The 22,514-nt window shown below is 43.5% G+C and overlaps 2 protein-coding genes across 3 annotated transcripts in view; one reads left to right on the top strand and one right to left on the bottom strand.

Annotated features, from left to right (window-relative positions):
• The window catches only part of POU2F1 (POU class 2 homeobox 1), a 49,777-nt gene extending 38,454 nt beyond the window's left edge, over positions 1-11,323 (top strand). For both annotated transcript variants that reach the window (XM_062515314.1, XM_062515315.1), the window contains 6 exons: positions 1,422-1,567; positions 2,063-2,242; positions 5,058-5,163; positions 5,583-5,928; positions 6,707-6,795; positions 8,020-11,323. In XM_062515314.1, the coding sequence (XP_062371298.1) occupies positions 1,422-1,567; positions 2,063-2,242; positions 5,058-5,163; positions 5,583-5,928; positions 6,707-6,795; positions 8,020-8,330 (1,178 nt within the window). In that variant the 3' untranslated portion in view covers positions 8,331-11,323. The remainder of the gene's footprint in view (positions 1-1,421; positions 1,568-2,062; positions 2,243-5,057; positions 5,164-5,582; positions 5,929-6,706; positions 6,796-8,019) is intronic.
• Positions 11,324-20,127: 8,804 nt separating this feature from the next.
• The window catches only part of CD247 (CD247 molecule), a 48,297-nt gene continuing 45,910 nt past the window's right edge, over positions 20,128-22,514 (bottom strand). Inside the window, 1 exon segment of the mRNA XM_062511304.1 lies at positions 20,128-22,139. Within this exon segment, the coding sequence (XP_062367288.1) occupies positions 22,074-22,139 (66 nt within the window). The 3' untranslated portion in view covers positions 20,128-22,073.

Raw genomic sequence — 22,514 nt, 5'->3', positions numbered from 1 at the left:
TGGATATGTTAAACAGATGGCAGGGATGGTGTGTGCATTCCTATTTTTACCAAAATGGAGAGAGCTTTATGCTGGTGCCTACAGCATTCTCTGAAATTTTGAAAGTAATTTCATGTGGTGTTGAAAATTTCTCCTTCGCAGAGAAAAGGAAGTGTCATTCTGTTATGCTGACAGGGGTTATCATTGGCTGTTGTAGGTCGGTGATAGAAAACATAAACACCTCCACACTGAGTACTCAGGTCCACAGGACAGTGGTCCCCAAACCTTCCAGCAACATTGGATGGACCCAGTGCTGCAAGGAGTATCATGGGAGTTTTTTTTCCCTGCTAGCCTGAAGAAATACTTGTAAAAGTATAGAATCTGTAAAATTAAGGACTGTGAACAGTGTTGGGGGTCTTCACATCCTGCACATGGGGAACCATTGTCTTTGTATCTGACTCAGTTTCCTGAAAATCTGTAGAAGGTAGGTTCAGGCTACTTTTAGGTAAAAGTAGGCAGGAGAAGCATACCGATGATCCCAGCATTTATTGCCATGGGACTCAGCAGGTTCTCAGTGGAGTTTTCAGGCTGAGGAAGGGTTTCCACATGTTTACAGGTGCCATTACTATTAAAAAAAAAATCTAGAAAGTACTTGCCCATTTGAGTCTATCAAATAATGTTGGGCATTGTGAACTTTGACACCTGCTTATCGCCCACAAAGCCCAGTGCAATGAGGGAACTCCAACCACAATTAATCATTTGGTTTAAATTCCCTGCTGAAACTTGCCTTTTGGTTAGATTGATCTTCCTGCTGCAAAGTGGGATTAAAATGTTGTCTCTTTGCTACTCTGTGAAGCCAGAAATACAGGATTAGGGGTTAAGAGCCTTGGTGAAGTTAAGGAGGGGGGAGCTGCTTGCTATGTAGAGTGGTTGGTAGCACTGAGTATCTGCTAAGATGTCCAGTGAGAAGAGACTGAACACTGTGAAGCCAGTTATGAACTTCTCTACCTCTAGTGTTTTGTAGAGTGGGTAAAAAAAATTTCAGGCTGTTCAGATTTTTTCATAACTGCCTGTGACTTTCAGCTATGGCTCATGGATATCAGATACTCCTTTTTCCTTTAAACTGGGGCTTGCAGCGAGTGAGAGGGGAGTAGAATGAGATATGGGAGACAAACTTTGTATAGGTTTTATAAAAAGGATACTATGGTAGCTTACAGGAGCAGAGGGCATCCTCTGGGCTTACAGGTAGCTTTTTAGTTTCAGGTATATGTTGTAATTTGTAAATACAGTGATCAATGCATGTGATCTTCATAAACCTCCATGTGTTTGGAATAGGTACAGAGCAGGTCTTAACATACCTTGCACAGGTGAAGAACACTTGCATTAGACTGCACTGCATTCAGATGAAATCTCCTGATTTGTATTACTTTCTTCTTTTTCAGAAAACCTCTCATCTGATTCAACTCTCTCCAGCCCAAGTGCCCTGAATTCTCCGGGGCAAGGGATTGAAGGCTTGAACCGTAGGAGGAAGAAACGCACCAGCATAGAGACCAACATACGTGTGGCCTTAGAGAAGAGTTTCCTGGAGGTCAGTGTTCCTGGTGCTGTGCTCAGCCTATGAAGAAGTGGAGAAATATCACTTAACAGTTATACTTGTTAGAGTGAACTCGTTACTGTGCTATTTAGGAAAGTGCTAGTGCTAAACAAGGGGAATACAAAAGCCGTGCCAAGAAACATGCATCAACATCTGCTTCACTTTAAAAGCAAGTACAAACCCCCTCAGAAAAACTCATTGGTCCTTGCAATTCACTGACTTTGTGATTTTGCATTCCAGTATACTCAGACGTAGCTTTAAACACTACCCTTCACAAGGATGGATAACTGGGGCAATAGTCTAAGCACACATAATTTGGGTTTTTTAGCTGGAGGGCAGAAGCATCTATTTGGTTTGTCTCTACTGTACCACTGACCAGATCTGGATCTAAATCACCAATTCAGATTTCTGCCTATTGGTGAAAAAGCTACGATGCAGGCCTTCAGGAGGTAATTTCAGAGCTTTTCAAGTACCATTTTCTTTTGTCAGAACCAAAAGCCTACCTCGGATGAGATCGCCATGATAGCTGACCAGCTAAACATGGAGAAGGAGGTGATCCGCGTTTGGTTCTGTAACCGGCGCCAGAAGGAGAAAAGGATCAACCCACCCAGCAGTGGTGGAACCAGCAGCTCGCCCATCAAAGCAATTTTCCCCTGTCCAACCTCACTGGTAAGAGTCAAGAACTGTGTTAGCAATGATCACTGGCAGAGGTAGTCCTGCTGTGCTCACTGTGGAAGCTACACATGCTGCACCTTCATTGTACAGCAGACTTGTTCTCCCATAGTTTTATTTTGCTGGCATTTGAGTGTCCCACCTGAATACTGTCTAAGAGAGATAATGCTTATAAATCAGGCACTAGTCAGGCCTTCAGAGAGAGTGTTTTATTTAGTCAGCTCATGAACAAATATTCTGACTACCAAATTTGAATTTGGGGTTATTGCTTTGAAACTTACTTCAGATAATACCTCCAGTTTATATCTGGACTTTCCTTCTTTTACCTAATTTCTTTTTTTTTTTTAAATGGAATAACAGTAATTTTTTAAAAGTGCTTCATAGCTCTCCCTCTCCCCTCTTATTTTAGCAGTTCTGGTCAGTATATGAGCAGCAGTAAAATGTACCATGCACTGGAGCAGGTTGCCCAGAGAGGCTGTGGAGTCTCCCTTACTGGAGATACTCAGGACCCATCTGGACTTAATTCTGTGCCATGTGTTCTAGGACTGACCCTTCAGGGAGGACCCACTCTGGGTCCCAATCTTCCTCATCCTTTGGTTCTGTATCATTTGGACACTTAGGTCATGCAAATCTAGTGATACCAGTGTTGTTACTTCTAGTCAGAAATAATGTATATAAAAGAAAGACATGGAACAAAAGAGTAGTTTAGCTAATACTCATGTAATTAATTTCCCACACTTGTATTTACCTCAGGTAAACACAAACTTCATGAAAATAAGAGTAACAAAACACATGCATCAAGGTTCCTTCAGCACCTTTGCTACCAATGTCCATGGAGGTCTGTTTTCATAAATAGAAACAGTAGCTATTAGATTTCATAGTAGCTATGCTAATAGGAATGTGGTGGAATTTATGTAGCCTGTAGCTGTCCTTTTGTAGTATTTATTCCACCCTCATCACCGTAGTAGCTAATATCTTCCAGTACTTCATTAAACCATTAATTTTGGTGACGTGTTATTCTCTCTCCTCATCCTTGTCTCAGGGTGTGTGCATGCAACCTTTTGTTTCAGGGGAAGGGCTGTGTTAAGCGTACTTAGTCTTTTTTATTATTGTTGCTGTTGGTTTGTTTGGAGTTTTTTTGCCCAGTTGCAAAGCAAGGTTGCATGCCTTGCTACCAAAGCAGAGTATAGTGAGATTTATGATGCTGGGTTTTAGTAACTGTGCAGGTTCCCTCAGACTGCAACTTAAAAGAGTTTTCCTACAGAAATTTTCTTGTTGCTGTAATCTGCCATTGTATGTAAGAAATTGAGGTGTTAACCACAGTCTCCCTTTCATCAGTGAAGTTTCACTAGTGTTTTCACTCATTCTAAGCTTCTCTTGAGACTGTGCTGCTACTCAAATGGATGTTCCAGCCCTGCTGCCCCCAGCCTTCACTGACTGTGTGCTTTGTTGATTCCTTGTGTCAGCTCTGGAGATTGTGTCCATATGATGCTTGGGCTTAGTTTAGTAGTTTGACTGCAAATTAGCCATGTGAGGAACAATGATGAATTTTCAGTGTGGGCAGATAACCAGGGTGACTTGCAGCCTGGCTGCACGAGGGTGAGGGCTCTGCAGCAGGATTGGAGGGGAAGGCTCCTTTTGGGGGCAGCCTCCTTTTGCATTGGCTGGAGTCACTCACTGTAACCACGGGGGTGAGCTGTATTAATTCCAGGTCATTCCCTGCCCTGAAATAGGGATGGTGACCTTGGCCTTAACTGCTTGCTGGACAGATGACAGATGTGGTGGCTGGGCTGCATTAGTGGGAGGTGTACTGTGTATCCAGCTCCTCTTAGTTTCATACACTGTTTGAGATGGGCAGAAAGCTTTTAGATCTGTCCCAGTTGCCCCAGTCTTGTTTAAAATGTATGAAGCATTTGACTCCCTCTAAGAGGATGTGTAGCGTGAGAGTTATTTCTCTGATAATAGACTTAAGGTAAGAGAGTGGAAAGGAGGAATTTTTAGCCTATATCTTTGGCTGTGTTCTCTTGGGCAATTCTAAAGGATTCATTTCTCTCATTGCTGTCTAACAGCCTTCAAATATTACTGTTGGACACCGTTTCTTGTCCATAAAAAGTCCTTTCCTTATATTTCATTTTTCCTCATAAGCTAGCTTCTCCAGCCTTAAATCTTTGGTGCTTATTTGTAATATCTTCAGTTTATTGTAGCTTTCTTGTTCTAAGCCATCCACAATTGAAAACTCCATTTGTATGTTTTAAAATTCAGAGATCCTTCCTTTGGCACTAGAAAACTTATCAAAGTAAAGCTTATAGTTTGGTTGAATAAAAGTGAAATGTTATTCTGCATCCCCATATAAACACATTACCCTAAATATCTTTATTAATGCTGGGGCATTTACATAATCTAATCATAGAAAGAGATTTGGAGCTGAAAAAGATGCTTAAACAAGAAAAAAAAAAAGTAGAAATAATATATTTTGTAAATCTTTCCATAAGAGTGTCTCTATTAAAACAAGGTGCTATCTTTGTGGGGTGGCAGAGAGAGGACTAACTTGTAGTCTTGAGACTATATGGATAGTGGTGTATCTCCTTTCAAGTACTGAATTATTAGGAATAAAGATATTGCTGGTAATTAGAAAAGGTGCTATGGTTGTTTCATTGAACGTAAAGTAACCAAATTACAAAAAAAAAAAAGTTTATATGCAGAGTGTTCCCTGATAACCTCCTCAGCTGAGGGTGGAAAGAAAGAAATCCAGGTCTAGTCTGGAAGTCTGTCTTTGAGCAGCTGAGCAGTTTTGTTCGTTTTTGACCTCCAGGTGGCAACCACGCCAAGCCTTGTGACTAGCAGTGCAGCTACAACCCTGACTGTCAACCCCGTGCTCCCTCTGGCCAGTCCTGCTGTCACCAGTCTGTCAGTCACAGGTAAAGGCTAATCTCTGCTGCCACCACATCAACCCCTACCGTTTGTCCCTTTTGAATTCTTAAAAGAGTCACACACTATTGGTCACTGGTATCCCAGGACATCCTTGTCATTGCTCCTTGTTGCTGCACTAGGAAGCTTCAGTTTTTGTGACCCATTTTCCAGGAATAAAATCACACGTGGTGCCAAAACAAAATATGCTGTATTTAATTGCTGGCTTTTAGAGCTCCTCAACCTCCCACTGGGAAGTGCAATTTCATGCAATTCCATTTCTTCATTTGAACTCCTGGTGCTTCTTGGTACTACAGAAATGTGTGTTTGTGCCCCTTTCAGCTGGCCATGCAGTTGAGATCAGGTGGCCAGGGGTTTCTCTTGTCTCTCTCTGTGTTTTGTACTGATCTGACCACAACAAATCTTCCAGGCACTACAGAAACCACCTCCAACAACACGGCAACAGTGATTTCAACAGCACCTCCGGCTTCTTCAGCAGTGACATCACCCTCCCTGAGTCCTTCCCCTTCTGCCTCAGCCTCCACTTCAGAGGCATCCAGTGCCAGTGAGACCAGCACAACACAGACAACCTCCACCCCCTTGTCCTCCCCTCTCGGGACCAGCCAGGTGATGGTAACGGCGTCAGGGTTGCAAACAGCGGCAGCGGCCGCGTTACAAGGAGCTGCACAGTTGCCTGCAAATGCAAGTCTTGCTGCCATGGCTGCTGCAGCAGGACTAAACCCAGGCTTGATGGCATCCTCGCAGTTTGCAGCTGGGTAAGGATCAATTTTGCACGCCCTTCTAGGTCAGGTGAAGGAAGAGTGAAGGAGAATTTTTGGGATATATTGCTTTTACGTGTCACTGTCATTTATCTCAGATTCTGAATGTTTACTCATAGATAGCAATTGATCAGTCCCATCAGAGTACACAAATGCCGTGTTCATTTTAAGGGTGAAAAAGCTGCTTTGCAGTGATGCTGTTGTTTGATAAATCATTCATCCCACTGCAGAGCTTGACTTAAAAACTGCAAGTTACCACTGAATCATAGAATCTGTCCTATTAATTGTAAAATGGAGAGGTAGCCTAGATCCTCTTCAAACCTCTGTACTCATTTCTCCATCCTGAGCAAGAAGTTCTCAAAGATGCAAGATGATGTATTGTTGAAGTTGTAGTTTTAGAAATGTTGCTCAGACAGATGTTTCTTTAATTCCTCTTGATTTACATATTTCTTATCTGCATATGGGAGAGGATGATAGTTCTTTAATAATCAACAGTCTTCCCAAAATACTTTACAAGAATATTTTACACCAGCAATGCAATCAATGCAAGTCATGTATTTACAGTGGTTTGTACTTAAGGCATGTCAATGAACCCCTCATGCAGTTAAAAGTAAAATAATCCAAAACCAGCCCTTGATCTCTGGTCTTTCCTCCCCTCTTGCCCTCCCTCCCCCTCCCCACGCCCCTTTTTTAAAAGTATGATGGTGTGCTTTTAAACAGTGACAACCTTTTCTTAAAGCACTTTTTCTTTTCCACTTCTTCTTGCTTGCTGCAGAGGTGCCTTACTCAGTCTCAATCCAGGGACATTAGGTGGTGCTCTCAGCCCGGCCCTGATGAGCAACAGTACACTGGCAACTATTCAAGGTCAGTAGTGCTCCTTCTAATGCATCTCTGTCACACAACTTCTGTTTATGCGCTCTCTGGTTTTGTCTACCAGAGACCACTGACTCCTCAGCACTGGGCATAAATTTTGTAGGAGTCGAGGTTTTACAAAATTAAATGTGCAAATAAATTTTGTGGATCACAGAGATGAGAGCAGGTACAATTGCAGATAGGGGAATCACAACTGTGTATGATCTTACAGTGATTTAAAGGAGGCATTTAAGGTATTGAATATAATCTGGAATTTATTTTGTTGTCCTTGCCTCATTGGCCTGTATCTGTAGCAGGTTAGAGATTTGCTTTTTATAACTCTTCTACAGTCTGCTTGAGCAGACTTGCACCATTCTAAGGTCTCTTGGGAGGGCAGTTCTGGGCAAGTCTCGATCCTGAATTCTCATCTTCGTATGTATTTGAAAAGAATCTACAACAAACATCCTGTCTCTTAAAATCCTTACGTAGAACTTGAAATACATAAATCCACATCCAGAAGAGCAATTATATATTTGTTTTGAGAAAAGCACAAAGCCAGAAATTACCACTGGCTTCAGCAAGAGTTGTTCTGAGTTCATAGTTTGCCACCTGTAAAAACTGGGTGGTGCAAGTGTCTAAAGAGCTAAGTAACCTGTGTGCTCAAATATCCTCTAAACTAGCTGAACAAATCTTGTTTCTAGGTTGCAAGAAAGAACCATTTCATAAAGTGTCACTGATAAATTTAGGAGATCATAATCTAAGGCAGACTGAATGCTGTAGACCCGTGAGAGTAAGTTGTAACAGTGGTTGGTTATATGTCAACATTTAAAATGTTACACTCAAGGTTACATGACCTTCTCCATCTTATGATAGCTGTCATCTCACATGAGCCCTCATCTCTACCCTTCCCAGTGCAAGCTGCCTGGATGTACAGGCAGGAAACACAGACTAGTATTGTGCTAAAAGAGCTGAAGAAAGGCACAGTGGAATTAGCTTAGCAGCAAATGAAAGACACATCTTAGTATCTGCAAGATCTCGTCTGATGGTTATTTTGAAAAAAAAAAAAAAAAAACAAAGCAAAAAACCCAAAACAGGCAACTGCCCTCAGTGATTTAGGGAGCACATATATCAGAGAAAGGCAAATGCAGAGACCTCTTGCTTTTAGGCACATTTTGCATTGTTGCTTACCGCTAATGTTATCTCCTCCCTCCCTGCTCATACTTCCCCTTTTTTTAGCTCTTGCATCTGGTGGCTCTCTTCCAATAACATCACTGGATGCAACTGGAAACTTGGTGTTTGCCAATGCTGGAGGTACCCCTAACATCGTCACTGCCCCTCTGTTCCTGAACCCTCAGAACCTTTCTCTGCTCACCAGCAACCCAGTTAGCTTGGTCTCTGCAGCTGCAGCCTCCGCAGGGGCCTCTGGACCAGTCGCCAGCCTTCACGCCACCTCCACCTCAGCCGAGTCCATCCAGAACTCTCTCCTCACCGTGGCCTCTGCCAGCGGGGCCACGTCCACCACCACTACTGCCTCCAAGGCACAGTGAGCTGGGCTGGGCTGTGCTCCAGCAGCCTGGGTCACTGTGCGCTGGGATCGGCTGCCAGCCCGGTCGATGAACTGAAAATGCCGTGGGCATCCTCTCACCGTGTTGCTGGGGACGAGAGAGAGAGAAAGAGAGAGAGAGAGAAGGAAAAATATTTAAAAAAAAAAAAAAAAAAAAAAACCAACAAAAAAAAAGGAGAAAAAAAAAAACAAAAGCAAAACAGGAAGGATTTAAAGCTGGGACAGACATTTGCCTAATTTTATAATAAACACTGTCTTTTCAGGATCGCTTCATGGATCGGAGAACTTTCTAACCAAAAATGTAAAAAAAAAAAAAAAAAAAAAAAAAAACCACAAAAAAACTAAAAACCACAAAAACACAAAAAAAGTGAAAGGACTACTTATCATTTCCAGCAGTCACAATGACAAGTTAAGGTGGGTTATCAGTTCAAACACAGGAAGGGGATTTCTTGGTTTTTTTGGTCTAAATATCTTTCTTTTTTAATTATCATTTTATAGGTCTGTTGTACAGGCCATTGTGTCATACAAGGTGTTTATAATCGTATCAATCATGTTGGGGGTTCCTTTCTTAACTGGTACAATTTAGGCAGGCCTGTATTACTGGTGTATCTCTATTATTATTATGATTATTATTATTATTTTTATTTTTATATATATAGTTTGGACGCGTTTGTCTTTTGCTCCTGGATTATTTTCAGCGAGCTCCCACACCATGGGGGGAGGGCGGGGGGTGGAGAGGAAGAATGGAGCACAAATAGACTTTCTGTCCTAATCTTCTGGAAATGTTCTGAACAGTTTCCTCATCCTTGAATTTGTCTAATGCCTACTTGTAGGGGTCAGAAGAATTTATGTTCAATGCTTGTGCAGGAAGCTCAGTGCAGCAGCAGAGATCATTGTGTGCAAACTTCCAGGCTGGTCTCTGCTTTTTAAGCAGAGGTAGGAATTAGTTCCAAACTACCATTCTCCTTCTGTCAGATATTTAGACAAAATGGCCAAATTCTGTTCTTAACTTCATGTGCTTGGTTCCTTTTACGTCAGAGAGTGGGATGTGACCTCCCGAGTGTGGATTGTGTGACAATACTGATGGCTCTTCTGTTCCAGTGATCTCGCTTTGCTGTGCAAGAGCACACACAAATATTTAAAAAACATCATGACCCGGGCTAATTGGCAGCATGTGAAGCAGCATTTACAGTCCTAGATACCCTCTAGGTGAGTTGGTACCAGATTTCAGAAGGTCACATTCTCCCCATTTCATAGCAATATTCCTTTTCTGATGCTTCCAACACTCTTTAGAAGAGCTTCCTAGTAAAACAAAAAAAAAAGTGCTTCTGGCTGTAAAAGACAGAAGACAGGAATATGGGAACAGAAGGTGCCATTGTTAATGCCAACACAACGGAGCCACTCTGGGGCTTTGCACACCCCGGGCTGATCTCGTGTGGTCTCTGAGCTGCAGGGGTGAGGGTGGCAGTCAGCGCCTCTGGCCAGTGTCCAGGGCTGGCCTGGCACTGGAACTCACTTTTTAAGGCTGATTTTGATCCGTGGAGCAAAGGATATTTTTGTGGATGAGGAAGGAGTAATGAACTGTACAGAAGTTAGATCCGTATATTCTTAAATATACAATCTAGTATCCGAACCAAAAAAAAGAAAAAAAAGATTTTTAAAGAGAGAAGACTGGATCACTGCAATGCAGTTCACGTTGAACTTTCCATTCCTGATGGATTTAAAGGTTTCTGCCATGTGTATAAAACTAAATTCCTTTTAACTAATGAGGGTATTAGAAGAGTCCCTTTCCCACCCACCCTGTTTTCTTTTGTCACCAGAGTGTCCTAAAATAATGAGCTGATGCAGCTATGTTCATTTTGTTGATGATTCAGGGGGATCCTGGAGCTTCTCATCCAAGATCTAGAAGGCAGCAACTTTAAACTCTACGCATGCTTTGGTTTATGGCCTGAGCATGTGGGATTTGTGTTTGCACTCAAGTGGCAGAACCCCTTATCTCTCCCCCCACCACCATGGTTTTGCTCTGTTCATCTCTAACTCTCCACCTTCCTGTTTTACTGATGTTTAAACCAATTACCCCTAAAACTTCAAAACTAGTGAACTGCAAGCAGGGAAACTAACAAATGTCCGTCCACCGTTTCTTATGTGTTTTTGATTTTTTTATGTTTTATTTTTTTAAAAACTAAGCTTGAACCAAAGTCAATTTCTAGCAAGCTGCTGTACTAATGGACTAGTTTGTGTAAGTGCAGTTCAGATGCAGAGAGGCGATAGATGCTACTGACAATTTCTTTTTCATTTGTCTTTTGTTTTTATTAATTTTATATAAAAGTTGCTGCTTGTTTTTAATCTTTTTTTTTTGATTGGTAATTTGTGTTATCCTTGGGGCAGACTCTTAACTTGATTTTAATTTGTTTTCTTTTATTTGATGTGTAAATAGAATGGCAGTGTCAGAGGATTGTTAATCCAAGAGGTCCCACCTTTACCCCCCCCCCAGTATGGATGAATCTCAGTATTTTTGATGTGTCTCTACGTCTTCAGGCCGTGCAGGAGACTTAAGGCTGTGAATAACACTGCAAAAATGGCAGTGGCCCACAGTAAAAGCTTCAGAGCAGCAACAGGTACAGCTGGGTGAGCTTCAGGGAGGTAGGGAAAAAGTAGAAGAGAAGATGCTGGTACCCACTGTGCTGGTCTGGAGGCCACAGCACGGTCTACAGTTTTTACCAAAGGAATACAAGTCCTTGGACTTGTTTTGAGTGAAGTAAGAGGATGGGGAAAACAGCAGCTGTAGCGTTTGTTCCTGACTCTGAAAGTCCCTGCTTACTTTCACACCTGTGCAAAGGTACAATTTATCAGGAAGCTTTTTTTTGTTAGAGGGGGGAGACCACCGGGCTTGTCTCCGATGGATCCCCTCCTCCCCAAGGGTTTTGTGGTGGGGTGGGGGGCGTGGTCCTTGCAGATACCTAGGAAACACAAAGAAAGGTGGGCCTTAAATCAATGGAAAATCCTCTCTCCACAGTTCCAGGAGACTGTGCCATTAGCTGTCTGAATGAGTTTTCATGTCCCATTCTTGCTGGTTTGTGGTTGGGAGAGGGTCTTGTTGAGTACATATCTGGAACACTAATGCAGCTTGGATGGTTTATTTATTATAAAAATCTGCTTTTTTTCCTGACTACCTTTGCATTGGTCACATGGCTTTGGTGTGAGCACCTTATACCCCTTTACCCTCCTCTTCTCTACCCCTTCACCCTATCTGGGGCCCAGATTCCAGGGAATTTCTTAGCGAGTTTTTTTTTTATGAGAGAAACTGGAAACTCAGAGTAGCCACATATCCAAAAAAACTTGGTCTTGTTTGCAGAAGCTGACATAATACCCAAACAGCACATATCCCATGGCATCCATTGCCAGTGTGCTCTGATTCATTGATCCCTTAAACATCCTGTGACTGACTGTTGTTCCTGGAGTCTACTTTTCATCCCTATCATCATTTTTCCTCACGGATGCTGGCTGCCTCCAGTGTTTAGGTGAAAGACAGAAATCGGACTGGCAGTGGGTGTACATCTGCCAAGTTAGGGCCCATGTGCTCCTTCAGAGTATGAAAAGAATGTGAGACCAGACAGAAGTTTCTTTTTAAAACCATCATCATGCTGGCAGCAGAAGTGGATGCATCTGAAAAGAAACAATAGCAATTGTGTACAGACCCAGTAAATATGATCACAAGAAGTTTGGTGGTGCGTTGGAAAAGGATAACAGCATCTCTTTTTCAGAGTTCCATGTCTCTGTGTTTAAAGGTGAGAGGGTTGCTTTTCATAGTTGCAAGCGTGTCTCAGTACCCAGGCAAGAAAAGAGAAGGTGAAAAACTCTCCCTGCAGACACAAATAGTTCAAAAAGCAGGAGAGTTCCAGGGACACAAACACAGATATGCCTGGAAGGTCAAAAAATAATTTAGAGAATGTCTTCAGAAGTTGGTCTTGTAGCTTGGTGATGACATTTTTTTCTGATCTTAAGGAAAACATGTTTTGCTTTAGCACACTTGGTCTCGTTAGAACCCACTCTCCACAGTCACTGTGGAAGGATTCACGAGCAGCCCAAAGAAAGCACACACAGGTGTGCTGCTTACAGTCATTACACTTGCTTAGTTTTCCTACAGAGCAGGGGGGCAGGAGCTGGGCTCTCCTCCAGTCCAGGGGTCCTCCAGATGCCTTGAAGTCCTCTCTGGGGTGCCAAATCCGATGCCTGGAGAGGCTGACCTGGAATAGAGACTAGGCAGTGCAAAAGGAATAAAGTAGGTATTTATTGAAAGGATTCATCTTGGGCAGTGCAAGAACCTGGCCAGGGGTACACCCAAATCTGATCCAAGGTGGATCCTGGTCACGAGTTCTTACACTTTTATAAGTTTTGGTTCATTGACATATTGGGGTCAATTGTCCAACCACAGCCCCAGGCTATGAAGTCTCAGCCCCCTGGCCTGCCCCCTTCCCTTTGCTGTTTATACTTTTTGGGTACCAGTTGTCCTTGATTCTCTAGCTAGAAAGGAATTGTTTTGTCTTACTGACGCCCAATATGAAATTCCAGAGTTACATTCCAAGCAGCAGAGAATCTGAAAGATGCAGAAGCTAAAACACAAGGCATCGATTTTGTTTCTGAGTTACTGTACAACATGTGTTAGTTGAAGTGCATTTTTATCATTGACTGTGAGGTGATGTGGATGTGCACACAGACATCTCTTGGAACTGTGACCTAATGTTCAAATGCCACTTCTGTAAGCCTCACACAGGGTCCTTTGACACTTAGTGAAGGAGACAGGGGGGTTAATTCCTTAACCCTGTGCACATGCCTGCAAAGCAGAGTTCCTTAAAACAAGAATTCCCTCTTTTTTTGTTGTTGCAAATGGAGCAGCACAACCATTACAGTTGGAGCCATACCACAGATACTAAACCAAAGCAGCATCTAATTTACCTTAAATATCAATTCATATTTTCTTAGATAAAGAAATATATAAAGATACAAAGTGATTTTAAAGAGACAGGTAGCTTCTCATGGTCATTAGATTGTTTTAGGACAGATAAAATAATGGCTGGTCCAAACTTTCAGTGATACTTGGTTTTAAACTGGAAGTTTAAAATATATATGTTTTTATTGCCACATTAACTTGATGAAGAGTCACTATTCCCTAGTCCTGTTTTGCCTGAAATGGTTAAATGCTGTTTCTCCACTCCCTGTACCCTAGCAGGGCCTGTCTGTCCCTGTTGGATGTTGCCTAGGGTGGAGTATTACCAAAGGAATAAGCTGGCCTGCTGCCCCCCATTGCATTTATGGTTGTCAGTTCTCACACAGCCAGCTCAAATCCCTTTCTATTTTTGGAACCAGTACACCTGCCCTCTCCCTCCCAAAGTAGTAAAGCAATATAGAATTCAAGATACCTACCTTGCACAAGTTCTGCCCTTCTCACTCATTAAATCTCTTGTTGCTGCTTGTTTCTCTCTTCTTTCCACAGGGGAGTCCCTTAAAATACTTTTAAAGATATTTGACAGGGGAGATTTTGTCAAAAAGTTGTTGTCTCACAATTCACTGTTTCGTAAGATGCCTGTGTCTTTGTCTCCGGAATGTGAATGGTGCCTGGTTCCTTCTGTGTCAGCGCAGGTCGTTTCAATGCTTTTGGAACTATGAAAAGCAATTCCTCTGTTTGCATATCTTCACACATGGATGCAGTAATGCATGGAAGAAACCTTGATTTTTTTCAACTTGCCTATATCTGCATTTGATCTGTCTGCCACTTCTCCCTTGGACACTCCAAGTGAGGACATGCTCTGAATTTTTACCCCTGTTGGGATGCTGTTAGGAGGGTGTTAGAGAGGTTGCACTGAAATTACAAATAGTTTAACTGCGGGAGAAAAGGCATCTTTTACTCAAGTAAATAAGGTCAACTTGTAGAACGTGTCAAGTGCTTCTTTTCTGACCAAATTCCTAAACATAAAGCAACTACTGAGCTTTGTCTTGGGGCTGCTTTTAGGTCCATCAGTGCTAAGAACTGTCCATAATTGGAATAATCTGGGCCCCCTTTCTCCCTCCCTGCCTCTGTCCCTCTGCCTCTTTCCCTCCTTGCTCCTTCCCCATCTTCCCTCAGCGAAAGGTAGCACCATACAGCTCTGAGAACAATACTTGTGGGTAGCAGCTGGCTTCTGGCACCTTCATAAAATACCTCAGCATAGCTTAGCATTGTCGCAGAACTGGTTTTAAACTGAAAAATCAGAAGATAAAAGCAAACTTTATAAATAGTGGAGATAATTCTAGCTGTAGAGTTTAGTTGAACTGATGGTTTATTATGATTGATAAACATGATTATGCTGTATGTATTTGAGATCCTGTTTATAGGTTGCAACTTTATAGGGTCGGGTGGGGGTGGGTGGATGTTGGGGGCAGAGAAAAGGGGGGTTTGACTGTGTTAGAAGGAAAATGTTTGCTCATAAATTTTTTTCCTTGTATCTGTCTTGCCAAAGGAAACATTTTGTCGCTCCTGGGTTTGGGATTGTTGTTTGGTTGGTTTATCTGTGGTCTAATCTGCAGCACAGCACGTGGTGGCATGCAGGTTACTGATGGGGTTGCTGTTCAGGGTCCTTTCGAGTGTGCGCACACTTCCCTCCCTCCGTGCCTCCCTCCCTCCCTCCCTCTCGGCCTTTCCTTGCCCCTCGCTGGGATCTGAAGATGAGGCAGCAAGTATCGGGGAGGCTCGGGGGAGAGATGGCTGCACTGGGCTAGGATCGACCTCGGGGCTGGAAATCCATTTCAGTTGAGTTGAGTTGTTCCAGAGCTGAATTGGGTCCGCTGTGTTTAACTCCAGGGAGGGACAAGAATGGTTGTCGCATCTTAATCTATCTGGGAGAGCAAAAGTGAAACAGGTTCCTTTTATCCCCTTTGTCTTGTTACTGAATGTAGGGCTTGTAGTGCTTGATAATAGGTGGAAAACTTTTTAAACACTTCCTTTTCTAATAGCAATGCTAATCCTGTCTAGACCAAAAACTATGAAAGAAAAAACCAAACTGAGAGGGGTGAAAGCTAACCTACTCCTAGCACCTGGCTGGTCTGCCTGAAAGGGTTGAAAATACTGTGAGAGGGTTGTGGGAGAGGAGCTTTGAGGCGTTGTTGGCGAGGGACCAGGTCGTTCTCCTGGCCCGTGTCTCGGTGTTGCAGTGGGAGTAGCAGAAGAGCGAGTGGTTCTTGCCTTGGGAGGGTGCTGCAGCCAGCTCCGTGTGAGCTCCAAGGCTCCCTTCCCATTTCCCCTGCGGCTGCTGGAGCGGGGGAAGAGGGCAGGGTGTGCGTGGGTTGGTGGGTGGGTGTGTGAGTGCGTGTGAGCGCCAGCCGGCGCCGGCTGAGTGCGGGGAGCGAGAGCTGGGTTTCTAAAGGAGCTCGACTCCACTGGGGAGGGCTAATTCCCAGTGGCCTCGTAGGGAACCAAAGGCACTGATAAGTTGTCAGCTCTGCTGTTCTCAGAGCAGGTCAGAGGAAAAGCTGGGTGGGGGTTTTTTGAGCTCTGGGTCAGTGTCCCTTCCTCGAAGGACCTCATCTCTTGCGGGTACTCCCACCTTTTGTGCATGGAGTTGCTTTGGCTCTGTGAAGACAAACGGTGTCTGGGGTTTGCCCAGTGCTGCGGGTCTTAGGCTGATGTTGGGATACAGTCAGGGAAAACTGTTTCTTTCCTTCAAATGTGGAAGCAGTGTAGTCCAAGGTCAGAGTCTGTACAACAGCTTTTGCATATGGTCTTTCTCTTAAGGGAGGGACCTCGAAGACTCCTTTCTTTGCTCCCCAAAGCAGCCTCGTACATGTTCGTGTATTGTGCTATTGGGCTGAGCTGTTTTATCAGTGAACTTGGTGAGCTCTTGTGAAGAAAGGGAGGGAGGAAGGGGGAGAGCAGGTTGTCCAGCTACTCTTCCTCCAGACGCCAATCGGGTTGCAGAACTTCACTGAAAGCTTTACTAATAGAATTGTTGTTCTGACATTATGTAAAAGTGGTATTAATATTGTGTGACTTTTCAAAGAGCTAGTTAGAGTTATAGATAGGTAATAGGGATATTGAAGAAATGACTTCTCAAAGAAAAGAGCACTTGGAACAAAAGATGTGGAAAACAAGGTGTGCTTTATGGAAAACAAATCTGAGGAAGGAAATGAAACAGCTTGTGGGAGGCGAGGGAAGATGATACCCTTTGGCGTTCCTTAGTGCTGCTGAGGCTCAGCCCCAGAACTGGAACATACCCCCTCTGCCTTATTTCATCTCTCTACCAAACAGGACATTGTCAAGTAGCTCAGACCAAAATGCTGATCTGTCTTAAAACTGTGTCGGTCTGCTGGGGAGTATTGTCCGGCAGAGCTTTACATAATGCCGTAAGATACTTAATTTATCACATTAGCTTCCCCTTCCCTCCCAAAATTGTCTTATCTGTTGTAGGCCCCACTTCAGGATTCACACTGCCTTTGCTGAATTCTGTGGCAGCAGCTACGGAAGCCCTGTTCCCTGAATGTCATAACTTTGTGTGCGTTCCAAGCCGGCATGTTGCGGTGCTATTAAACCCTGCAATCATTTAACAGTAGGAATCCTAAGACCTTGGGGAATGGCATGCCAAGGGGCAACTCGTGGAGATCGCACAACCCCCTTGAGAAACGCTTTAGGAACAAGAGCACCCGTGACAGTGTCCTGAGAACAAGGCAGTTGAGACAAAACCTTAAGTTCTTCCCCCATTCACTCTCCACGTGTCGGCCTCTGTGACCCTGGTGCTCCCTGCGCCTGAGCACGTCCGGGGGGGAAAACGCAGAGAGAAAGACTCGGAGCTCAGGATGGGAAGGGAAGGCACCGCTGCAGGGTCGCCCGCGGGTGGCTCGGACAGGGCTGGAGCAGCACCGGCCCCGTGTGCCCCCCGTGCCCCCCCCCGTGTGCCAGCGCTCCCGGGCAGGAGCTCCTTGGTCCCCGCCATGCCGTTGTTCCATTTCCTTCCTCTGTGGTAGTATCTAAGGCTAGGTGTGAGTAGGTGTGGGGTGTTTTATCCGCGCCACAGGTACAGGAGCTGTCGTATACCTCATTTCTAACTCGTAACTGAGTAACTTGCTTTAACTTTCTCCAAACCCCACAGAGTTGCCAAGTCTGCCCTCCCTCCTTTGATTAACACTGAACTCTGGCCTATAGCACCCCGTGACCTGCAACCTGGGGAGTGACCCCCTAACGCCTCTGAATGTCGCTGCTTAAAAGCTACTGCAAAGTGAGGGCAAATTGCAATCTTATCTTATTTCCTTTGGTTACAAGGGGTCCTCTCGATTAGTCTGTGAATATCCATCCCCTCCCCTCCACTCTCCATGGAAAAGGGCCACCCACGCTGCCTTTTCCCACCCCGGAGCCACGCTGAGCTCCAGGACCTGGAGGTGCTCTCAGCCCAGTGCTGCATACATGCTACTCACTTTTTAACATGACCAAAAAAAAAAAAAAAAAACCAAACAAAAAAAAAAAAAAAAAACCTAACAAAAAAAAAAAAAGAAAAAAAATAGAAATCTCCAAATACTTAATTTTCTTCTTTATTATTTGACAATCCTGTATCCCTTCCCCACTCCCCAACCTGGCCAGAAGCTGCATCCTTAACCCGGTCCATCTTTATTTGAATGTAGTTCCCCTACCCCCATGGGAAAGAGAAGCTTTGTCAGGTCACGGTGGCTGCTATAAGTCGGGAGGGGGCGGTTTCTTTGTTTTGTTTTGTTCTTTTAAAATTTCCAGCCAAAACCAAAGATTTCCTAATGATTGTATAAACTCAAAACAAACAAACAAACCAAAGACAAAGGGCGTCTTCAGCACCAAGCCCACCTGTGAGGCCGGCCTGGCCTGGGCTGGCCAGGTGAGGTCGCTGCCAGCCTGGGGGCTCCAGAACACCTCGGGCAGCAACTCCCAGCTCCAGGGTGAAATCTGGGACGCAGGCGCTGGGAGGGGATGCCGGGGCTTCTTCGCAGGTGGGTTGAGGAGCTGAAGACTTGGGTGCAGGATTGGCTGCTCTGCTGGGTGCTTTAACCCTCTGGGGACTGGGTGATGTTGATTAATACACGCTGAGGTGCACTTCTGAGCTTCCCCCCCTCCCCCCCCCCTTCACTGCTTGGAAGAGGCTGTCCTGTCGTGAGAAATCCCTGAAAGAAGAAGAAGCAGCTTTTCATTTCTCCTCTAGTTCCTTTTTTCTAGATTTCTTTTATTTTTGCAGCACCACTGTGCAACTATGCATTGTATTTCTCAACCTTTTATGCTAGGTAGATGCCTGTGACTTTTTAACTTTTGGGGGGGGATTGCAAATGGAGGAACTTTTTACATGGATCTTTTTAATCTCAGTTGATTGGGGGGTGTTTGGTTCTAGGGTCAGACAAGCTCTATCCCAAAGCAAAATCCAAATGTTAATATTATTAGCCTGATGCAGATACCAAAGATAATTTCTTTCCTGCAGAACCTTAGACTTGTGTATTAAGTACGATTACCCAGCACTTGCATTAGTCTAACCTCAGTAATTCCAAAGCTTAGATGTATATTTTGGTATATTTCTGGGATATTAAAAAATTGTCGTTTAAATTCTTGTTTGTTTCAGTGTAATGCTCTTAAAGTCATAGCATGGAGATAACTGAACTTGTCCTATTCTTAGTAGTTTGAAATAATAGTATTTTTGTATGTTTTGGGTGTGTCTATGTATGTATTAACATAACAGTTTTCACTGCCTAGGTGTTCATAAATAATAATAAAAGAAAAACCAACTACAGAGGGTTTTTAAACTGTACATAATATTCCGTGAGGAATTTCCACCAGACCGCCAATTTGGATCGCATTGTCACTGATGGCCACTCCCAACTGGGATTCTTTCTTTCTTTTTAAAGAGACAGCATGTTCTTTTTGTTTTGTTTTTTTCCCCCCACTGACCTGAGGTTCTTTCTCAGTGCAAAGGGGGTTTCACTGTTTTTAAGGGGTGGGCCAAAGAGGAAGTAGCTTAAATTTTGTTTTAAAGAAGTATTTAATGTGTTAGTTTGAAAACTACCCCTTTGTATGAAGAATTGGGAGTGGAAAACCAGGCCCTTTCTTCTAAATCTGATAGTAATTTTCAAAGAAATGAGGATTTGTGAATGTCTGTAGTGTCTGGGCAGTCCCTTTTTGCTTTTTTTTTTCTGAATAAGACAAGTTTTTGGTCCTAATGGTTTCATTGCTCTGTGCAACTGCCTGCTTACACTGGCTGGGAGGTTTTTTTTTCTCTTGCCCTTCCTCATACACTGCATTTATACACTTCAGGTCAGAAGAACACTTGAAATCAAGGGCCATTATGGGAGTACCCTACCCAAACTCAACCCAAGCTTTTCTTGAGACTGAAATGTGAGAGTCCCACACATTTCAAAACCTTGCTGATCACACTAAGGGTGAGGAGGAAGGCGAAATGCTGTCTCTTTAAAGATGTCCTTTATTATTATATTATTATTATTATTATTTTCCCAGTGGTTGCCTACAGATAGCTGTAGGCATTGAGAGATTGTGTAGATTACAGTAAATCAGAATGAAAAGGTAGATTTTGTGTAGATGCATTTGTCTGCTGTAATTTTTTATATATATTAAACTTACTGTAATTGTACAGTTCATTTCTGTTGTAAACATCATTAAACCATTTTCCAAGTGTTTTAACATGTATGCACTTGTTTGTAGTTTTTAAATGTGTTGGGGGAGGCTGATTCTTCTTCTTCTGTGCATCGGACTTGGCCAGAAGATTGATCTGTGGTGCCCTTTGTCTTGTCAAACTGGAGGAGAGCCTGGGTTTTATGCACTCTGCTTAAAGCTTGTGTTGTAATTCTGTATTTATCAGCCCCTCTCCTAAAAGCAGAAACAGCTTCAGTGGCTTCCTGAAGGCAAAGAGGAGACTCAGCTCAACCCCACAGTGAGTGGCCCCATAACCAGCGTTGGATGCTTTTTGAAATCAAGGTATCCATTGATATATAAAGAGCATAAAGGTGATTTTTTTTTCTTTTCCCCCCAAAGAATTTCATTCCTATTGTTTGGTGGTTGGTGTTTCACGCTGCCAAAACTTGTGACTTCTACATCTAGCAGATAAAGTTATGGTGGTTTAAGAAGAGAAAGCTGTTTTCAGCAATCTTCATCGAGTGCTTTGCAGCATAACTTTACTGTAATTTTCAGCTCAGCTGTCTCAGTTATCACCCGCTTCTCTCAATTTTTCATGTCACTGCAGAACAGTAAAGGATCTAGGAATTTTTTTTTTTTTGCAAGAAGTATTCATTACCATGTCTCAGTTTACTTTTTTTTTCCTTTAATTTATTGCAAATATTTTTTAAAAGCTACAAGCACCTACTGCAGGTACAGTTTTACTGCTAAAGAAGTAAAACTGCCTTGGAACTTGCATAGCACCCATTTCTACAAGTTTTTCTGCTGCTAACCCACCCAGTCCCTGGAAAGAAGACATAACCTCATTTGGGCAGTGCCCAAGATCAGCAGCTCTTGTTCCCAGAGCCTTGATTTAGTTTCTTCTGTGAGGACTGGTGAGATGGCCTGGTGAGCTCCTGAATCGAGGTGAAACACCCCTGGGTTGTGCTGGGCTGAATTTGTCCTGAGTTCCTCCAGGTTTCACTGTGCAGCCTTGCAAGGTACGGGCAAAACTGAGGCAGCAGCAGGAGGAGGAGTGTCCCTTTGATACCCAGGTTTGGGGCATTTTCCCAACAGCCCATCCCAGCCTTTGGGATGTGTGTAGGAGCTCCTGTTGGAATCCTGTCCTCTTCAGCTTCCCTGGGAGATGGTGCTGCTGGGTGCAGGCTCGCTCAGTCTGAATGCCTCAGGTAAGGAGCTCGTGCCATTCCCACTGCTGCTCCCTACCCACACACAGGACTCTGTTTTATTAATTCATCAAAAACACATGCCATGATTGAGCTGGTACCTCTTTGGAATACCTGCACCTTCTGGAAGTAGCCTCATGAGAGGCTGGTTTGGAAACTGCAGTTATGTTGGCTTTTGTACAGTTTGTTGTCAGGGAGTGATAATAGGGGATCCCATCTTCTTTTTTGCTTTGTTTTTCTGCCTTCAGAGAAGTCTCTCACTCAGCTTACCTGTCTTCATATTTACGGATGAGTGGCAGTGCCACTTGATCTTTCTTGGGATATTGATGCTCATTTTCTTCGTACTGGAAAGTTGGCATTCAGCTTCTCTTCTCCACTACTGTAACATCATGTCAGTCTTTATAATTAAAGATAAAAGTTGCCCTCCAGTAAAGCAGTTTTTTAAAGGTAAATTTAAAGCAAAGGGGTGAAATAGTCCTAAGATAAATACTACAGAATGTAAATACAGTCCTATGTTTGCAAGTTGTTTAAATGCAAGAAAGCCCTAATTCTTAATACTCTGGAAGACAAGGAAGAGCTATGGAAATAGCTGTGTTCGTTAGAAGGTGTGGTCTGGTCCCACAACACAAACCTTGCAAAAAAAAAAAAATCAGCCTAATACCCACTATCATTGGAAACAACTTTACAGATATGTACATTCTAATAGCAGAAGCAGTTATTCAGGAGGAGAGGGAGAAGGAAAGGGCCAGGTCCAGATTCTGTGCGCCAACCCAAGGACATTCTTGGCCACAGAAAACACACAGTGCTTGTGTTGGATAAAAAAAAAGGTTTTCTCCCCTCTCCTCCCCAAGGTAGGTGGGCATCTCTCACTCTTGCCCATCCCCTCTGAGGCTACCATTTAGCGGGGGGGCAAAGGCTGCATCTGGAGAGCATCATAAGTGTCCTTGGTTGCTGCACTGAGCCCCTGAAAAAGAGAAAACCAGAAAAACAGGTGAGGGATGACTCTGAGTACTGCCTGGCTGACAGGCAGCAACAGGATGGCAGGCAGTCAGGAGCATAGGTCTGATTTCCCCCCACCCCCCCCCTTCAAAGGTTTTTACTCCCGGGCAATTCTTTAGTCTTTGTGTGGTGCAAGTAGCTATTACTTACCTGAAGGCAAGGTACATCCTGAATAACTGGCATGAAAATACGACTACAGCAAATCCTCCTAATTGGTTCTGCAGATCTTTGGAGTACATTTTATTTGTGTATTATTAAGAGCTAACCAATGCTAGAAAGAGCATCGATAATTAAATGAACAGACATCAATTCGTGAACTTTGTTCTCTGGATTTCTCTTT

The sequence above is a fragment of the Cinclus cinclus genome, chromosome 2 (assembly GCF_963662255.1).
Source record: "Cinclus cinclus chromosome 2, bCinCin1.1, whole genome shotgun sequence".
Taxonomy (NCBI): Eukaryota; Metazoa; Chordata; class Aves; order Passeriformes; family Cinclidae; genus Cinclus; species Cinclus cinclus.
This window is presented reverse-complemented; position numbering and strand designations above follow the sequence as displayed.